This window comes from Rhea americana, unplaced genomic scaffold (assembly GCF_003343005.1).
Source record: "Rhea americana isolate MKP2758 unplaced genomic scaffold, rheAme1 scaffold_64, whole genome shotgun sequence".
Classification (NCBI taxonomy): domain Eukaryota; kingdom Metazoa; phylum Chordata; class Aves; order Rheiformes; family Rheidae; genus Rhea; species Rhea americana.
The window spans coordinates 3,239,298-3,256,950 of record NW_028186801.1 but is presented as its reverse complement, the minus strand read 5'-3'; the positions used below and the strand labels follow the sequence as shown (position 1 = coordinate 3,256,950).

General features: G+C 37.9%; 1 protein-coding gene across 1 annotated transcript in view; it reads left to right on the top strand.

Annotated features, from left to right (window-relative positions):
* Positions 1-4,082: 4,082 nt before the first annotated feature.
* TBC1D15 (TBC1 domain family member 15) overlaps positions 4,083-17,653 on the top strand; it is a 38,519-nt gene continuing 24,948 nt past the window's right edge. The window contains exons 1-5 of the mRNA XM_085320479.1: positions 4,083-4,300; positions 14,503-14,601; positions 14,849-14,923; positions 15,662-15,800; positions 17,159-17,369. Of these exons, the coding sequence (XP_085176605.1) occupies positions 4,277-4,300; positions 14,503-14,601; positions 14,849-14,923; positions 15,662-15,800; positions 17,159-17,369 (548 nt within the window). The 5' untranslated portion in view covers positions 4,083-4,276. The remainder of the gene's footprint in view (positions 4,301-14,502; positions 14,602-14,848; positions 14,924-15,661; positions 15,801-17,158; positions 17,370-17,653) is intronic.

The window sequence follows — 17,653 nt, the reverse complement described above, 5'->3', positions numbered from 1 at the left end:
GGAGAAGGAAGCTGTACTGAACACGTCCCCAAGGGAAAGGGAAGTCTCAGTGCTAAGCTTGAAGTATCTCAGGCTTGGACTTTAGCTACCCCTGAGAGAAGACCTCTCCAGGAAACAAAAAGAACAACTCTCTTTGTTGAGTAAGGACTACTGCTTAGTATGAGGATTAATTTTAAACTCAGTGGGGCTGATTCTAAGCTCCCTATAAGGTAGGAGATTACATTGTGGTTGGAAATAATAGAATTCCCAAGGACTGGATTAGTCCAAAGGYCAGATAAGAAGACAAATATATCAAATTTTAATGGTTTTAATGTTTTAAATAGATGACAAGTTAAAGATTAGTCCCTTGACTTATGTGAGTCACCCTCATCCAATGACTTTACACGTGTGCTCTGATAAGGTATATTCCAGTGATGTTTTCCAGCAAAGCATATAATAGTAACTCTGGGAATGCAAATATTAGCTGATGTCCACCAGTAATGGAAGTGAGATTTATCCTTTGATTCTTTACTTAGTTGCCAGCTCCTTCAGGTAATGCCGTATACTGCTCCACATTCTGGTTGCACAGTAAAAGTGAAAGCTTTTCCTTCTGAACTTGTTTCRCAGCCTTCAAAGGCTATCTTTTCCTCTGTTTTGTTGCTTTTTTGGAAAATGCTAAGAATCAAGAGTTTAAAATATTAAGTAAAGACTAGTATATTGTGGTTCTGACTACTCTTCTAGTGGCATACGATGTTTCTTTGTAAAGCTATTTTCAGAATTGTGTTGCTTTCTACACTGTACCTGTATAGATGCAAAATGATGACCCTATCTGCAGAAAAGCTTAAAACCCTATGTTTGAAATCTGCAGGAGCTTCTATTCATTCTAATCTCCTCTTTTTGAAACCCATGTTGAGTAGCACAATTCAAGATTCAAAGATTAAGAATGTTCTAAACATAGGGTTTTAGTCAGCTCACTATTTTCCTTTTTTTCCTCTCTTTTTCCTCTGCATTGTATACAGAACACCATGCTGTTAGGTAATGCCTGTATAGGCATTCAGGCTCCATTGATCTTAACCTGTGAAAGTGTTTGCTGATCACTGGTTGACACAGACTACCTTTTTTACATCTCTTGGCTTCTCCAAGTCTAGTCTTCCAACTCCCAGCTGCTGCTTTTCTTAGGGTGTAACAGAAAATAACCTTGTCTCTTCATCCAAATTTTGAGTTACAACTCCCCAGTACAAACACTAATTACTTTAACACAGGTCTGGCAGCAATAACCAGTTCTAACAAACTAAACTTTATCTAGAATAAGACTTTAAGAAAAAGAGAATCAGTCTGGAAGAGACATCATATCCTGGATCTTCTCACAGCTCTATCTTTCAAAAGTTTCTGTTGAATTTGTGTTAGCCTATCCTTTGCTTAAATGAGCCCCTTCTCCCATCCTTTTTCTGAAGAGCACTTTTGCCATTATTTTTGAGTTGTAGTTCTATACCTGGCAAAGCAGCTGTGTTTTTTTTTGCCTAGAACAGCAAACTTACTGTCTTGAACCTTTTCTTCCCTTATCAGAAGTATTTGGAATGACTGTTTTGCCTTTCTGTTTGTTTTAAACACATCTCAGTCCTTAAGATAGATCAAAGCATCATCCACAGGGCTCTCTAAGCCTACAATACAGTAGCAGTTTCTCACCACTCACATTTTACAGAGTCTATAATATCATTGCAACTTAGTAGTCCCAAATTCCTATGGCCTGTTTCTCAYTGAGTGACTGTACAAACGAATATAGGAATGCTGGAAGGTTAAGGAAAAATGCATAAAGTAGTTACAGATCAGCTTTCAGTGAGCCTACAGATACACTATACCTGTAAAATACATTTTTATCAGCAATGGGAAATCTGAAGGATGAAACTTTTAACAGTAGTATTCTAAAATAAGCAATCTGATCTTACTACAAGATTTTTTCCTGCTATGAGTAAGTAGTTGGAGCAGATGACCTTCAGAAGYTCCTTCTAACCTAAATTACTCCATGATTGTATGAAAAACAAGGACCCTGTCCCACCTACCCAGATCTCAAATTATAGGCAGGAAACAACAGGTAGATACAGAGAGTATATACAGGAAACAATTAGATAATAGTATTCAGCACCATCAACAGTGTTTTTTTTTTTTTTTTATCAGTTATCTATCTGATACCATTTTTTCTGTATGCTTCATAACAAATGGGGATTTGGGGATAGGATTTGAAGAATAATGAAGTAACTTGGTGCATTTCCAAGAGAGTTGTGCCCTGTAGGAAGATCAGTTTAGGGAAAAGCCTTCTATACAAGTTCTTGTTTGAAATTTTCACAAGTGATTCTGGCAATGAGTTTATTCAATGTTTTGGTAGTGAGTGAGAGTGCGAGCTAATCTGTGGAAGGCCCTTAAATTGCCTACCCTCATTTCATGTGGAGCCTTAGAGAAAGGTGGGTGTTGGTAGAAGGAACTTGAGGAGACAGCTGAAGTAATATGCAGTAGCTGAATGATCTTTGCAAAAGCAGTTTGCATAAGCCTGAGTAGATCAAAATGGCGCTAGTCAGAGAACAGAATGTTAGAGAAAAAAACAATTAGCTGCGTGGATGCACATGCTTTGGAAATCACATTTTGGAGCTGTTATACATGGAAAAAAAATGTAAAGAAAGAGATAGTTATAATGTGGAAGGGAAGATCTAAAGAGATCTAAGTCTAAGGCATTAACTGGGCTGTAAGCCTGGAAGACAGCAGAGATGTTGATATTGGAGAAAGGGATGGATGCCAGGACAGTCTGGAGTAAAATAAAGCTATGTCTTTCTTCAGCTGCCTGATGATGACAAAAAAGATGCCCGTTCATCCATTTTAAATAAATTATATTTGAGGTTGTATTATTTGCTCAAARTATCTCATAATAACGTGTTGGCATATAACAAATAGAGTCTCAGAAAAAATTTTGTTTCTCTGAACAGGATCAAAGACTGCAGATGTTAAATGAAAGTTCACAAGTTTAGTAAATAACACTGTGAATTATATGCTTTTCCAGTGAAGAAGGTAAATCAAAACCTATTGAAATCAACAGGATTTATAATCCAGTTTCTTTATAAATCTGCACATACATGAATGTTGAACAACTGCTAACATTGATGAACTTGTAACTGGGGTTTGGCTTTATTCCGTGTCAAATATGGATATGTTGCGTTAYCTGTTAAAAGCAGAAGCAATCTCAACTTGAAACTCTTGTATTTTTCAGTGACAGTAGAAATCTTGTCTGTGAGCRTTAGGGTAGCTTAAATGGTGTCTATGGCCACAATTTACTCGCTATTTAATTTGTGGAACGGTGAGAAGGCGGCAGCTACTGAAATACGATGAGTTTTAGAAAAAACTTCTAACAGTTCTTCAGTTACAATCTCAGGAGTCTCGGGGGGAAAAAAAAAAAAAAAAGCTTTGAGGGTGTGGGGGGAAAACCTTTTTGAATAGCCTTCCTACAATACTTGCACCAGCTTGGTGCACCGCAGCTTGGTATCTATTACTTTGGTTCCAAAGAGCAAAGCTTGGGAAATGTTTCAAGCCTACACCTTCACACTTCGTTGCAGGTGCTTTGTCTATTCTTTAGACCCTCTGCTGGATAAATCCGTGCGTGTGTCACCGTTTCCTTGTCCTTCGCCGTGTCCTCACCCGCGCAGCCTGCTTCTGAAGCCGCGGCTGCAGGGCAGCACCGGGCCTCGCCAAGGAGGCCCGACCGAGGCGAAGCGCGCCGTCCTACCGGCCCCATGGGGAACGGCGTGACGCTGGCAAACCTCACGGGAACCGCGGCAAGCCGGGACTCAAAATGAGTGAAAACCGAAGGGTGGGGGAAATTAAAAAAAGAGAGCACGGCCTTCGAAAACCCGCCATTCCCCTGCCCTGCAGCACACGCACCCCACCGCGCGGCCGTTGGGGCCGGCGGCCGTTGGGGCCGGCGGCCGTTGGGGCCGGCGGCCGTTGGGGCCGGCGGCCGTTGGGGCCGGCGGCCGTTGGGGGACGGTACGAGCGGAGCCCCGCCCCCTGACGCTGTGGCCCCGCCCTGTGCCGCGGGCCCGCCCCCTCCCGCTCGGCCCCTGGCGGGTTCGTGCGTGGCCGCGCGCCGCGCGCTGATCCGCCGCCCCGCCCGTTCTGTTCGCGGCCTGCCGGCGAGGCTGCCTCCGCCTCAGTGCGCGTGCGCCGRCCGCGGCGGGGGAGAGACGGGGCTTGTTGTGGAGCGGCGGGGAAGCACGTGAAGGGCGCAACGTCATCATAAACACTCGTAGGCAACATGGCGGCGCCTCCGAGCGGCAAGGTAGCAGCGGCCGGGGGGCGGGCGGCTGGGGAGCGCCGCGGCTTTCCGCGGGCGGAGCRGGCCTGCCCGCCAGCCCTGCTTCCCGCGCCTGCGGACGCGGACCGGCCTCCACTGGCCGGGCTGGCGGCGGCGGCGGGAGGCCATAGGGCCCTCTGGGCCGCCGCCGTGGCGGGCGGGGGGGTCGCGGCGGGGCTTCGTCCCGCCCTAGGCGGGCGAGGCGACACGTCGCAGCGGCCTTCGGCGCGGCCTCCCCGGTGCCCGGGCCTAGGGGGAGGCCGCTCCTAGGGGCTTGATGCTGAGAAAGGAGATCTGTGTCGTCTCCGTGGCCGTGTTTTCCTCAGGTGCGGGTAGACSTTACTGGCCTTTTCCCTTAGCCCGCACTTGAGCCGTGCGCGTGTGTCGGCCCCGGGGTGGATGTAAAGCGCTGTCCGTCGGGTCGCTTTCTTAACGTAAAGGTGCGCTGCGGATTCTCTCGAGTCTTTTTGAATGAACCTGCAGAGCTTGACAAGGAGAAACTCGAGAGTTGGTTTTCATTCAAGTGTCTATTCTGGTTTGAGGTCAGTGAAGGGGACATGTTGCCCCCTTCCCCCACCCCCCGCAGAAATCTGAGTTGTGTCCTATGGTTTTATTGTACAAATACTTACATTCAGCRTTTCAGTCTTCTAAAACAGTTATTGTATAACACTGAGCTCCTGAGCAGGTAGATCCTGTAAGATTAACAATTTAGTATAATGTCTAACTGTATTTAGCCAGTGTTAGAGTATGACCAGTTTACTCTTCTGTTAAATGACAGCAAGTGGTTATTTCAGCTCATGCTGAATTCAGAACATATGTAGTAAGTTAGATCTGTACTTTGCAGTGGCTGCTGCAAGTTTTAAGCTACTGAGATCATTTAGTGGATGTTTATGTGGTAGAATTTATAGAGAGACTGATCTGGTAAGCCAGTTTATGATATCCTCTGTTTTAATCAGAAGTGGAACAGGCAATTTGCTCAGCTGGAGTTGTTACAACTTTAAAATGCTGTAAACAGAGTTTTTGACAGCTGTTAGGTGCTGTGGCCCTACTGTCCTCCCAGYTATGCAAATCAAGTTTGCATATAAGCAGAGAGAAGTTACTTTTCTGTTTCTTCTCTTTTGAGTCTTGAAAATGAAGCAACTTTCAGCTTTTTGATGCGGGGATAATGGTTTTATTAAGAAATATTTTCCTAGAAAGTYTTAAAAATGAGCTTTGAATCTTGCTGCTGTTTCAGTTCTGACCTAAATGAAACTTCTGTTTTTATCAATTTTAAACTCAGTCCAGCAGTTTATTGGCTGATGCTGAGTGCTTTCATWTCTCATTTTCTCATAGTTTATTTTCATATTGCTTTTATCAGGAACTTGATTTTTCTTTCCTTCTTTCCTTTCTTCTTTTTTTTCCCTGGAAGTATATGTGGGAAACAGAACATGAAAAATCAGTTAGTGTTGGTATAGGCAGCTTTATCATAAATGTCCACTTTTCTAATATTTAAAACATCTAAATCTTTCTGTCTTATAAATAGAGTGGTGACAGGCGATGGCCACCATGGATTTGCAGACTTTATTTACTCTTAAATAACATTTTTTGAGTGGTGATATGAATCCCTGTAAAGCAATGAAAGCCTAATGACAGTTGCTAGTATTCTCAGCAAAATGTTCGAAGAGGTACTGCATCTTGAATTTCTTGCTTTTTTTTTTCTCTCTAAGAAAAAACACAAGCCTTTTCTCCCTGAGAAAAGACATAAGCCAAAGGCACATAACCTTATTCCCCTCCCTCCCTATTCTTCCTGTTTGAATTCTACTATCCATACTATGCTGTGATAGAAAGGTGGGGAAACTACTGACTGCTTTCTAGCTTTTGTTTCGTACATCTCTTAGAACTGACCGACAGACCCCTAAACTATATTATTATAGTTATATAAGAAGCTAAAAATATTATCGATTAGTTGTTTGTAAATTTAATGTATATTCTTTGTTCCTGTTTAAGCAGTCTGTTAGGCCTGGGACTTCTACGAATTTCTAAGGTGTTGCAAAACTTACAGTTATGCCACATCCAGAACACTAATGGAACTTGTTAACTTCTAATTCAGYGACATATTTGTATTCTTCATGTATTTGAATTATAGCATCTTAAAAAATAGAAATACTTGATATAGAAAACAGAACTGTCTTTCTTTATCTAACACCTCATGAAGTGGTTGATCTGAAGTTTCACTGCTGTCAGTGGGAGAGGGTCCATCCTTCTCTAACTTTTCTATGTTGTGTGCTACCCTTGTACTTGCTTGGATTCTCATTTGATCTCCCTGTGATTTGATTTAGCAAGTTGGAACAATTCAAAACTGTGCACTTATTTTTGGCAGGGTTAATATTTTGCTAATTTAGACAGTGTGTTGGATCACACTGTTTTGGATGTCRTCATGGTGCTGGATGTGCTTGTGAACTATTGAAACTTCACTCCAAGTAGCATAATGTAATAGTAAAACATAGTGTAACTTGGTTCAGACTCCAGCATTCTCATTTAAGGTGTTACAGGCGATGGATGTCCTAATTTAATTCCTCTTTTGCTTCTACCTGTGCTGTGTTGTAGTGATGTGTTTCAGGTAGTAAACTTTTGAAAGAGTGGTAGCTGTTAGCTTGTGGGGTTCTTTAGTCTCATTTAGCAGCTTTTATTGCATGCTATTACTTTTTTTGCAAAATATAACACAAGGTAATTGCTATGGAATGTTCATGGGACTGTATTAAATAGTTGGAATAGATTGTCTCAGATTTCATGGAATATTGTGTTTCAGYGCACCATATCAGGTTGTGTTTTTGTTATATTTTTCACCCAATTCCTCTTACTCTTCTCTCTCTTTTTTTCTTTTTTTCTTTCTTTTTTTTTTAATTTCCCAGCTGTTACAAAGAATCATTCCATTAATAATTCAGTTATTCTGTATCTTCTTCTCTCATATTCCTTGATTTCGGCTGCATACTTTACTTGGATATGACCTGTAAATTTAGTCACATCATTGTGACTATATGTRCTACTTTCCTGAGATTATTTTTTTTGTCATATTTATTTTTCTTTTTATTTCAAATCTTAGAAGTTGTTTGTGTCTCAAAAGACTCTGTTTGGTATTTTTCTCTGTATAGTTAACTCAATTCCAGAAAACTTAAGTTAATGCAGTGGACTTCTGGTTCGTGACTCATGCCTTATTAGTGACCGTCTGCACTAGAGCATTGTGAGCTTCAGTTTTCTGTCCTTTCTTAGAGCTGCCAGATTTTTCTGCAAGTAGTTTGACAGTACGGTGTTTCATTTCCAGTGCTTTTAATGGCATACATCAAAACAGATATACTTTATCTCCTTCTGTTGCTTAGCTAAGGTTAGTTTGTTTTCCTTGTGTCAGAAAACCTGCTGTGGGCTTCACCCATAAAATAGAAAGTATTAGACAATGAGGTTAAAAGTTATGTGTGGGGAGAAGTATGAACTTTAACTTTAGTTTGTCAGTATATAGGCTATTATTACAGCTGGCTTACTCTTATTATAGCCATCTTAAAGACAGTGATGATTTTCATGTTTGTTCTTGGAGTTTGATGTATCTTTGGCATATGCGTTGGTAGATCTTACTCAAATTACCAATTGACGTGAACTGTCAGAGAAGATATTTTTTACTTGCCTATGCCCTTGCTCTTTAAGTTAAAGCTTGATCTGAGCTCTTGTTTGTCTAGTGTAATTTCAGCAATTAGGAGTATTCAAGTAGCACCGTAGCTGCTACTGMGTAGTAGTGCTGTGAAGCATAATTATTGTTGGTTTTTTGTTTATTTTTAAATATCTTTGCTTATTCTGGCTATAAAATGTGGTTTGTATAATTAGCTTTGCATCTTTTAGGTAATTTATTGGTAGAGAGAACAGCAGAAAATTTTAGATGTAGATATAGCCTGTGGTTTAAACAATGTCTCATAGTACTTTCTAGTTAAATTATGGGACATAGACTCCTGTATTATGCATATTGTTCTAATCTAGTAAGTATTTGATTTAAAATGATCACTATTTTTTCAGCCTTTATCATTTACTATTTGCAGAATCATAATCTTTTCTGAATGTTCTGTACTTTATAAGGCTTTTTTTGTGAACAGAAGCCTTTGCTTCTTTTGAATTTAGTTAAGGCTTCATTATACTCATGTAAATCAAGCAGTTCATTGATAATTCTGAAATTAATGTGTATTCTTTCTATTTCTTATTCATTAAAGATTTTTGTTGTAAAAGCGTTCACGATATAAACAATGTGTTACTGCCTGAGGATCTTACTCTCAATATCCGTAATAATTTGTATTTTCACTGAAATCCCACTATTGCTTCGTAAGAAGCAAGAATATGTGGTAGATTAAGACTCTTGCAGCACACTTAAGGCAGAACTTGGAAAAATTACCTACTACTGTCAAGCAGGAAATCCTTCTTATGGTATGAAGTTCCCAGTGTTGTCATTTTTTTTATATTTATCACATCATGAGCAATATTTATAGACGCTTTTTTTTTTTTTTTTAACCTCACTTGGAAACATGGTGTTTCTGAGACTACTGCTGTCAAGACTAGAAGGACCAGAAATCTCTCTACTTTGGGAAAAACGTCGAGCCATCAGCTCAGGAAACAAAAGGCWTATAAAGTTATGGTTTTATATCTTTATTAAAACTTAAATTGGGGTCTTATTTTGTTACTGCATTTGGAACTATAGTAGTTAGATGCAATATGTTCCGAAGTTCCTGCAGTACTTCAGCTGTTTTTTTTCTTTTAGCTGTTTGAATAAGTGTTGCAGTAGTCGGATATGAACTGATGCCTTCCCAAGCAAAAGTCTGTGGTAGTAAAGAGACTAGTAACTTAGAGACTGGTAACTTTCATATTTCCATTTTTAACAGTGAATGGTTGTAAGTAATAAAATGAGCAAATTATATGCTTTTTCACTGATTGAAACGGTTCCTGCGTTAGCTTAGTCCTCCTTTTCTATAACCTCACATTGTCCCAATACTTTTTTTTTTTTTTTTTCTGTTGCTGCTGTTAGATGGTTTTTTGGTCCTTTTAGCTGTCAATATTATCATATAATCATCTAGCATATAATTTCTCATGTTTAGTACTGTTAGCTTTATAGCTAGTGTTATTAGAATTGAATTGCAGTGTGTGGAGTAGTTCTGTTCTTTATGTTGGATGTGAAGATTCCTGTATTAGTAACTTTTGGCCAACTGCTTTTACAGTATTTAAGTAGCTTCAGGTCCTTTTTTTTTCCCCTTTCTCTTTCCTAGTCTGTACAGCAGAGACAGTAGTTTAATGTTCATTTGTGATGATCTATTAGTCAAGAAACAGAGAGCTGATTCTTTGGGGGTCTCTAGAAMTAAAAATACCAGCTTTCACAGTTTAACAACAACAAAAAGCAGATGAGGTGGGGAGGAGATCAAGTACCAGGAGTTATAGTGTATCTTCTGTGGATCAGAAGATCATATTGGTTAAGTAATGTTAGCTTGATGTTCTGCAGAGCGCTCAAGTATACTGGTATCTGGCCATTGAGAGCAAATTATTGATGCAGTGGCTACTTTAATATGCTCAGGGACTTCTGATATTAATGTTTGCAGACAGCCCCATCTTTCCTTAATTTGTGTTTTGGGAGCATTCAGACCATGGTTGCTTTCTTAGGAGTGTGCCTGCTTCAACTCTTGGGTCCACAGTGAGGTCCTTCCCCGATTCTCCAGTCGGAGGCAAAAAATAAAGTAACTGCTATTGAAAAGTTGTTAGAATCAGGATTTGCACAATGCTATAATTGTTTAATGATCTGAGAGTGGTGACTGGGTCACAGTATGAGCACTACAAGCTGTTTCCATCCATCATGAAAAGCTAGATGGCATCTTGGCAGAGGGGTATTGGCTATGAGCTGTGCTCTCTGGCAGAAATGGAGACTGAGTCAGATAAGAACATAGATAGCAAGTTTGCTGTGTCTGGAAGATGGGACTAGTTAACTAGACCAGAGAGTTGCARTTCTTTTCCAAAATGTCCTGTGTTTGACAGGTTGCTACTCTGTGATGGAGAGGTAATGAAGGGCAAAAATAAGATACGAACAATCCATGCATGTGAAATGAGATGATACTGATCAGTCAAAAAAAAAATTGCCAAATGAGTGTTTTTGAGGCATCTTTCCTTAGACAGTAATACATATGACTTAAAGCCTTCAAGGAACTTAAGGATATCATAGGTGGGGGAATAAATCTGCATTTGGTTACTCTTACTTTAGTGTGATATTAAGGAAATTGTTATGCRTAGAATGAACTTAAGTTAGTAAGGTGTCTGAAAACCTTTGAGTTATGATGGTATATGTGCAGTAAAAAGACTGAATTTTTAATGATATTTAACCTGTGGTAATTTGCATCTTCATTTACCTTTTCTGTTGTGTTTGTAATTTAATGCGTTTCTGTCAAACTTTTTTTTTTGTTTACTTTTAATTTGTGCATTTGTTGTGGGGCCAACAGGATCTGCCTTCAATGTTTATAATAGCACCTAATCCTGAGGATCTGTTTATTTTTGTGCAGGTCAATAAATACTTACGTAGGAAGAAAACAAAACCGAGATTATCTAAGTCAAAGTAGTTATGCCTTTTAGGGGAGAACAATTTTTTAGCCACAAGCATCTAAGCAACATGGCTTTGCTTCCCTGGGGCTCTGTTCCCATCATTAGTTACTCAGCTATGCAGAACRCTGGTGTCTTACTCCAGGCCATGAGGATGGAAAGCTGGAGAGGCAGAGGGTATCTTGGGGTGTGGATTAAAATCTTAGGTACATGTCAGTTCATTGGTTTGCTGGTGGTGTGTGCTTACTAATAACACAAACTTGTCTTTTTTTCCCCCCCCTCTATGATGGCATTATTAATGTTGTAGACTTAGAGGAAGTAAGAGTGATCACTCTAATCATATGAAAAGAGAACGAAAGATTAAGCTTGACTCCCTACTTCTCACTTTTTCAAAAGAGTTAATAATGAAATATTTACAATAATGAGTAGTACAGAAAAAGATAARCCAGTAGCGTGTTTTGTTATCTAATAATACAATGAGGATGTTCAAGTAACTGAGCAGATGACATTCTTAAAACTGTTAAATTCTTTCACATTGAATATGAGGATATTTTAAGTTGTCCTCGGTACCGAAGCCAGAAAGTTACCAAGATTTAAAGGAGAGTGGAACACTTACCTACATAGAGACTGTTGTCAGGTAAAACTGATACAGATTTTGGTAGGTTTATAAAACTTTGTCTGTTGGGGGTTACAATTACTTTAACCCCTAATAATAGGGCAGCAGGAGCTCATTATGCTACTCAATTTATATTTGTTCCTTCTACTCTCTCTGTACATACCAGGAGCTGTCCTGAACAAGCCACGACTACATAGATTTTTGATTACACACCTTCTAAAAGTTTTAAACATTTTAACACGCTGCTGATCTTCCTTCTACACTCACTTTGYATTCTCCCTTGCTTTCTCATCTGCATGTTCCTCACTCACCTGCTGGTTAGGCAAGAGGCAGCATATGCTGTTGCCCGTCTTTGAACGTCTCTTGGCCGCCTGCGTGTCTTGGCTGCGCTGACTGGCCGGAAGTTTGCGTGATCATTGGGCTGCTGAGGCCCTGAGCAGGTGTCTTTGTGGCTTGTGTTGTGCTGAGTTGAGCTAAACAATGTTTGACTACAGTGTAAAATCATATTTTAGGTAGTTGTCATATTGTTGGTAGTTGTTGATTCAGACCTATTAGTATACAGACTTTTAATTTGATACTTTATTATGTAATACCTGTATGTGTAATCTAATGTTACTTTCTCTGTTTTAATTGGCTAATAGTTTGCCRTTGCTATAATAGCAGAAAACAAAAAAGCAATTGCAAATTAGATTCTATTGTAAGATGTGCTATAAAAAATACATAACAGCTTTTTGAATTTTATATTATAATTTTATAAAGTACAGTGAAGCACAACAACTCAGTGTATCATATAATTCAAAGATGGCAGTTTTTCATAGCTGTTTTGCTATGTGATAACCTGTTAAAGTACTTTTTAGATATTATTTTGTAGGTTTAGTGCCCTATCTTTCTTCGAGTTACTTTTTTTCTCCAGCATTTTTTTTAATGCACTTTTTAAGCTCAACTGTATCAATTCTTGTTAACTGTCGGAGCAGTTGCTACAAGATTTGCTGTATTACTAGATAGGAATAAAACCCAACAGTGTGGCCTTCTGGCCTGTGAACTTGGAGAARTTTCTCTCTAGAGTAATGGGAAAAGGAAAGTGAACAGTGGAAAACCCTGTTTTACTGACACCCTCCAAACTTGGAAGTATGTTCTTGTTGTTTTGATTTTCCCCCACCTTCTTCAGTGGGGCACAGGGGCAGAGAGGAGGAACTGTTAAGGCTGTGTGGAGAACATATTTCTTCAGTTACCCACCAACTAAATGTGGCATTAGGAACATTTTCTCTTTTCATGTGAAAAGAAAGTTTGTGTTTCTGAAAGATTAAGAGATTGAAAGTAATAAAAACATTATCTGTTGCAGGAATGCTTTGGCATGGAAGAGCTGGTATAATGGACTGGAGAAAGTGCTTCTAGACTGACAAGTTTTACTTTGTRATACTTAGTAAAATCATTGGTAGAAATGCGCTTCTACCAGTATACCTGATACCAGAAGGCTTTTCTGATGCAGCTGTCCTGATAATTGATAACTTTGGTTCGTACTTACGACTTACATGATCATGCGTGTAGATCTGGTCCAAATGACAGCCTTTTAGCTTATTATTAACTAAAAGGTAAAATTTAAATAGTGACTGCGTTTTCAAAAGAAATATTTGGTAGAAATAGAGGATCTTTTTGGTAGAAAAGAAAAAAGCTGTAACAGATTAAAGGAAAGAAGGCTTCCAGTACTTGGAAAAGAACTTGCTGTAGTGTTGGCAGTAATCCTTCAGGAGGGAGACTGGACTAAATGACCTCTAGAATTCACTTCCGAACAGCATTTTTATGATTCAGCTTGACGTTTTAGAAATTTCTTGCTTGTGTAAAGTGAAAAGAAATTCATGAAGTAAATCTCCAAAAGAAGGAAAAAGTAAACTGAGTTTTACTGATTTCCTTCTTTTTTTTTTTTTTTTTTTTTTTAAGCTCTGTGTACGTGTCTAGCTGGTTAAGCTTAGGGACCTAAATTTTTAGTTAACTTGTCTGATTGAAAATATCTGAAAAATGAGTATGTTGAGAAAGAGCTATGGAAATTTCACTACTGAAGAAGTGTAAGATCAGTCTCTGATTAGAAATTTCTGTTCTGCTTTTAAAAATATGTATTTCTTCAGACAATATTTGCTGCTTAGATTGAAAAACTAACATGATTATAAAAATTACTGTTGATATTTGTATTTCACTTCCTCAAAATCTGAATTTGGTATATTAGGGACTTTTCATTCTCTCCTTTAAGAGTTGTTTAAAAAARGAAAAAAAAAMCAAACTTGTTTACATAGCCTTTTTATAGAGCTTTTAAGAGGATTTATAATGTGAAGCACGGAGGAGCCTGCTGAATTTTGCCAGGGARGAATTCTTTGGGGTTTTTGAGCATGATCAGAATACTGTGGGGAGTGTTTGCCCCAGGTATATTTTTGTACAGGCTTAAATGCTAAAACTCGGGGCAAAACACTCTGTGTATTCCTGCAAACCTTCTTTTGACACTTTAAAATGGAACCTAAGCCATTATTTAATCTAAGTCTCTGATTTTTGTGCAGTTCATCTTTTGTGCAATAAACTGTTGATTTTAATTTAAATTTAGCTTATCATTTCTATATGCTTAAATGGAAGGTAGAGAAAAGGCAAARTATTTAAGATAGCTTTTCAGTGTTTGAAAAGCTGTGTAGTATTTCCATATGAACCTTTGAACAATTTTAAAAAAATGGATACTGGGTGTATTTTTTGTGATTAGTTGATAAAATAATAATGGTGTATTGCTTAGAGAATAAATAACAATTAGTTTCAATTTCATTTGCCTTTTGATAATAGGGAACTGGAAAATTAGGAGGGGCCAGGGGAAAGAAAGGTAATGAAAACCCTAGCAAGCTTCAAGCATTTGCTTCTCAATTTTGTGTTACTCGGAGTCATAATGACTACAGCAGGTGGTAAAAGCAATATTAAAATGTTGCCATTTATTTTGTTGTCCTCTTTGTTATAGGTTGCGTATGAGCAAGAAGGAGTTTTCATTCATTCACCTTGTGGAAAAAATGACGACCAGGATAACTTAATAGCAGGAATACTACGTGTCATAGAAAAGGTATTTATATAATACAGTTATAGAATCTTCTTAAATATGTTGACTAAGTACCTAATGTATGTGGCAAATCTTAAGAGTTGTCTTAAACATTGTTTTTTTCTAATGAAGATCAATATATTTGATATTTTCCACATAATTTGTATATTTGTGTAAGTTATACTCTAGTCATTCCATGAGTAGATAGGGAGCTGTGTGTGCTTTGTTAATTATGTTGTATTGAATGTTTTTACGATTGTTTATATATTAGGAAAATGAAGTAATAGTTGACTGGAGACCATTGGATGATACTTTGGATACTTCTAATATCCTCTGTGCTGGAAAGGTATGTTTGTTATTGTTGTTCTTCAGAGACTTTCTGTTGTAGGTATTTGTTCACTTACGGGTAGATGGTCTCATATCTGGTAGCAAAATCTGTTTATGTGACTATCACTGGTATTAATAGTTACACCTAGGAATCACGTTTGTTGACTGCAGCCCTGTTTAGATAATTCTTTGTATTATATATGCGGATGATACATGATTCATGCATAAAAWAGAAGGGGGCCATTTATATAAATAGAAAAGACCGAATGAGTGTAAGCAAATCAAGGGATACCAGTGACCTGCAATGACTATGTTCTAGTCTGGTGTTTCAGTTTTCATAATTAAGCTCAAAATATAACGATACTGTTCTAATGCAAAATAAAAATAGTCTATGGACATTTAGGGATCCAGTGAAACATTAGTATTTAAGCAGTATTAAGGTGATGTGACTAAAACAGAAAGATTCAATCTCACATTTAAATAGAAAGTTTATTAGTATATGTTGGTTGGGTCTACTAGAGATGCTAAAATATATTTTAATATGATACTAAATTTATCMTGGTAAAACCTCTTCTGTTTAGTCTTAATGATAACTCAGATTTGCCTGTGTTGAACTGTATCRTATTTCTAGAAATTTTAATACTACAGGATTTTTTTTGCCAGTGGAAATAAAGATGCTTATTCTTATGACCGTTTAATCAGAGAAATGAGCTCAATTTTAGTATATTATTTCTTTTGATATTTATTTTTTGTTCAGGATTCCAGTTCTGTTGTGGAGTGGACTCAAACTCCTAAAGAAAAATCGTTCCGAGGAGCAGATCGTCCTAGTAGTTATGAAGCAGAATGGGACATGGTCACCACTGTTTCTTTTAAAAAGAAGCCTCATTCAAATGGAGGTACTTCCAAAATAAGTGTGTKTTTTGTTTTTTGKTTTTTTTAATCATAGTAACTTGTAACTCAAGAATTGTCTTTTAGATATGGTAAAATGGATTTATTAGGAATTGAAAAGCTGGGGTCATTTGTGATAGCGAGTCTCTGGGTGTGGAGAAGAATTTATACAGGACCAACTTGTTCCAAACTAATTTCTTCTTTAAATTACGAGAGATATGTATTGAGAAGGCATGTTACAGCTAACATCTTTCTRTATCATTAGATGATATAGCAGTTTTATCTGCATTGGACTATTGCATTCTTCCAAACAAAAACTAGTTTTATTRCTAGAAAAGAGAATGAAAAATGTGTAGTTTACTACTCAAATGCTTTTTCCTACTGGAACAGCAGAGGGGGATGAAGTATACAACTATGTGGTGCCTGGATCTGTCTTGTGTGGAAACTTAAACTATTTTTCTTACGTCTAATGCACCTCTTGGCAAAATACTTGATCTCGTAGCTATATCATTCTTATTATAAAGTCTGAGTAGACATAGGTGTAAAAACCAAACGAACCAAAACACCCAAAACAAAAAAAAATGGTTTTCAGGAGTCATCTTTTTCCTTTGATTCTCCCATGTTTTTCTTTGTAAAGATTAGTGTCTGTCATGCACAGAATGATTTATTTTATCACTGCTTCATGTTGATTTTTACATCTTTAGAGTACATCTTCATCCAAAGTCAGTATCAGTGAGCAGTACTGACTTGTTTTTTTGTTCTTTGATGCTTTTTACTTATTTCAGTAGTTCTAATTCCATCGGAGTGGATGGGAGTGAATGGGAGGGGGTGTCAGATCTCCTGCAGTCATGCTGGCTATTTTATGTCATTGRGCATTGCTTCAGTTCGAATGTATGTAGTCCTTGCCCTGTATTAGAAGAAAAGAAAAAGATTTTCAAATTCCTTCTCCCTCATTTTGGTAGTAGCCTCACAAGGCACGGCTAATATTGTGTGTGATATATAACACACATGATTGTAATATATATTATGTTTAGTTTGAGTTTACCTGGCAGAGATGTAGGTGGGATTCAACTTGCTACTGAAATTTGATATAGTTGTGGTATGTTAACCTGCTGGGTCACTTTTATAGACTGTAAGTGCAGCTTTAGGGAAGCAGTTGAATGGATTTGCTCGTTATTTTTAAGAATGAAGTGAGAATGCACAATGAGARATCAGGGTAGTTGCAGTATACCTTTTATGACCAGAACCAGTGCTCTGTGTTTGTGTGTTTATGGAGGTTTTTTTTGAACAGTGATGGATACTGTATGTCTGTAGCTGCTAACGCTGGAAGTCAAACTAAAATCATGTGGTAATCTTGTTTTTTAAGATGCTACAACTCATGCAAATGGAGAAAGCAAGTGGTCATTCCTGTTCAGTTTGACAGATCTGAAATCAATCAAACAAAACAAAGAAGGCATGGGATGGTCTTATTTGGTGTTCTGTCTAAAGGATGATGTGAGGCTCCCAGCTCTTCACTTTCATCGTGGAGATAGCAAGCTATTGATTAAATGCCTTGAAAAGCATGTTGTGCTGAGTGAGTAAGTATCGAACAACTCTCAGTTCTGATTTAAAGTACGGATTATTGGTTTACATTTTAAATTTTGTAATGTATTTTTCAGATCAACYCTTCCCTTTTTTATTAATGGAATCAAATTTCAGGTGAYTGAAACTATATAATTTCACATATCTGAATGTCGGCTGAAGTTTAAAATTTTTGAATCAATATATGAACTATTTTAGAACCTAAGTGTTATGAGCTTCACAGTAGCTCAATAGCCCTCTCTAGTGGGTACAAAAGAAGATTGGGAATAAAGTTGTAATC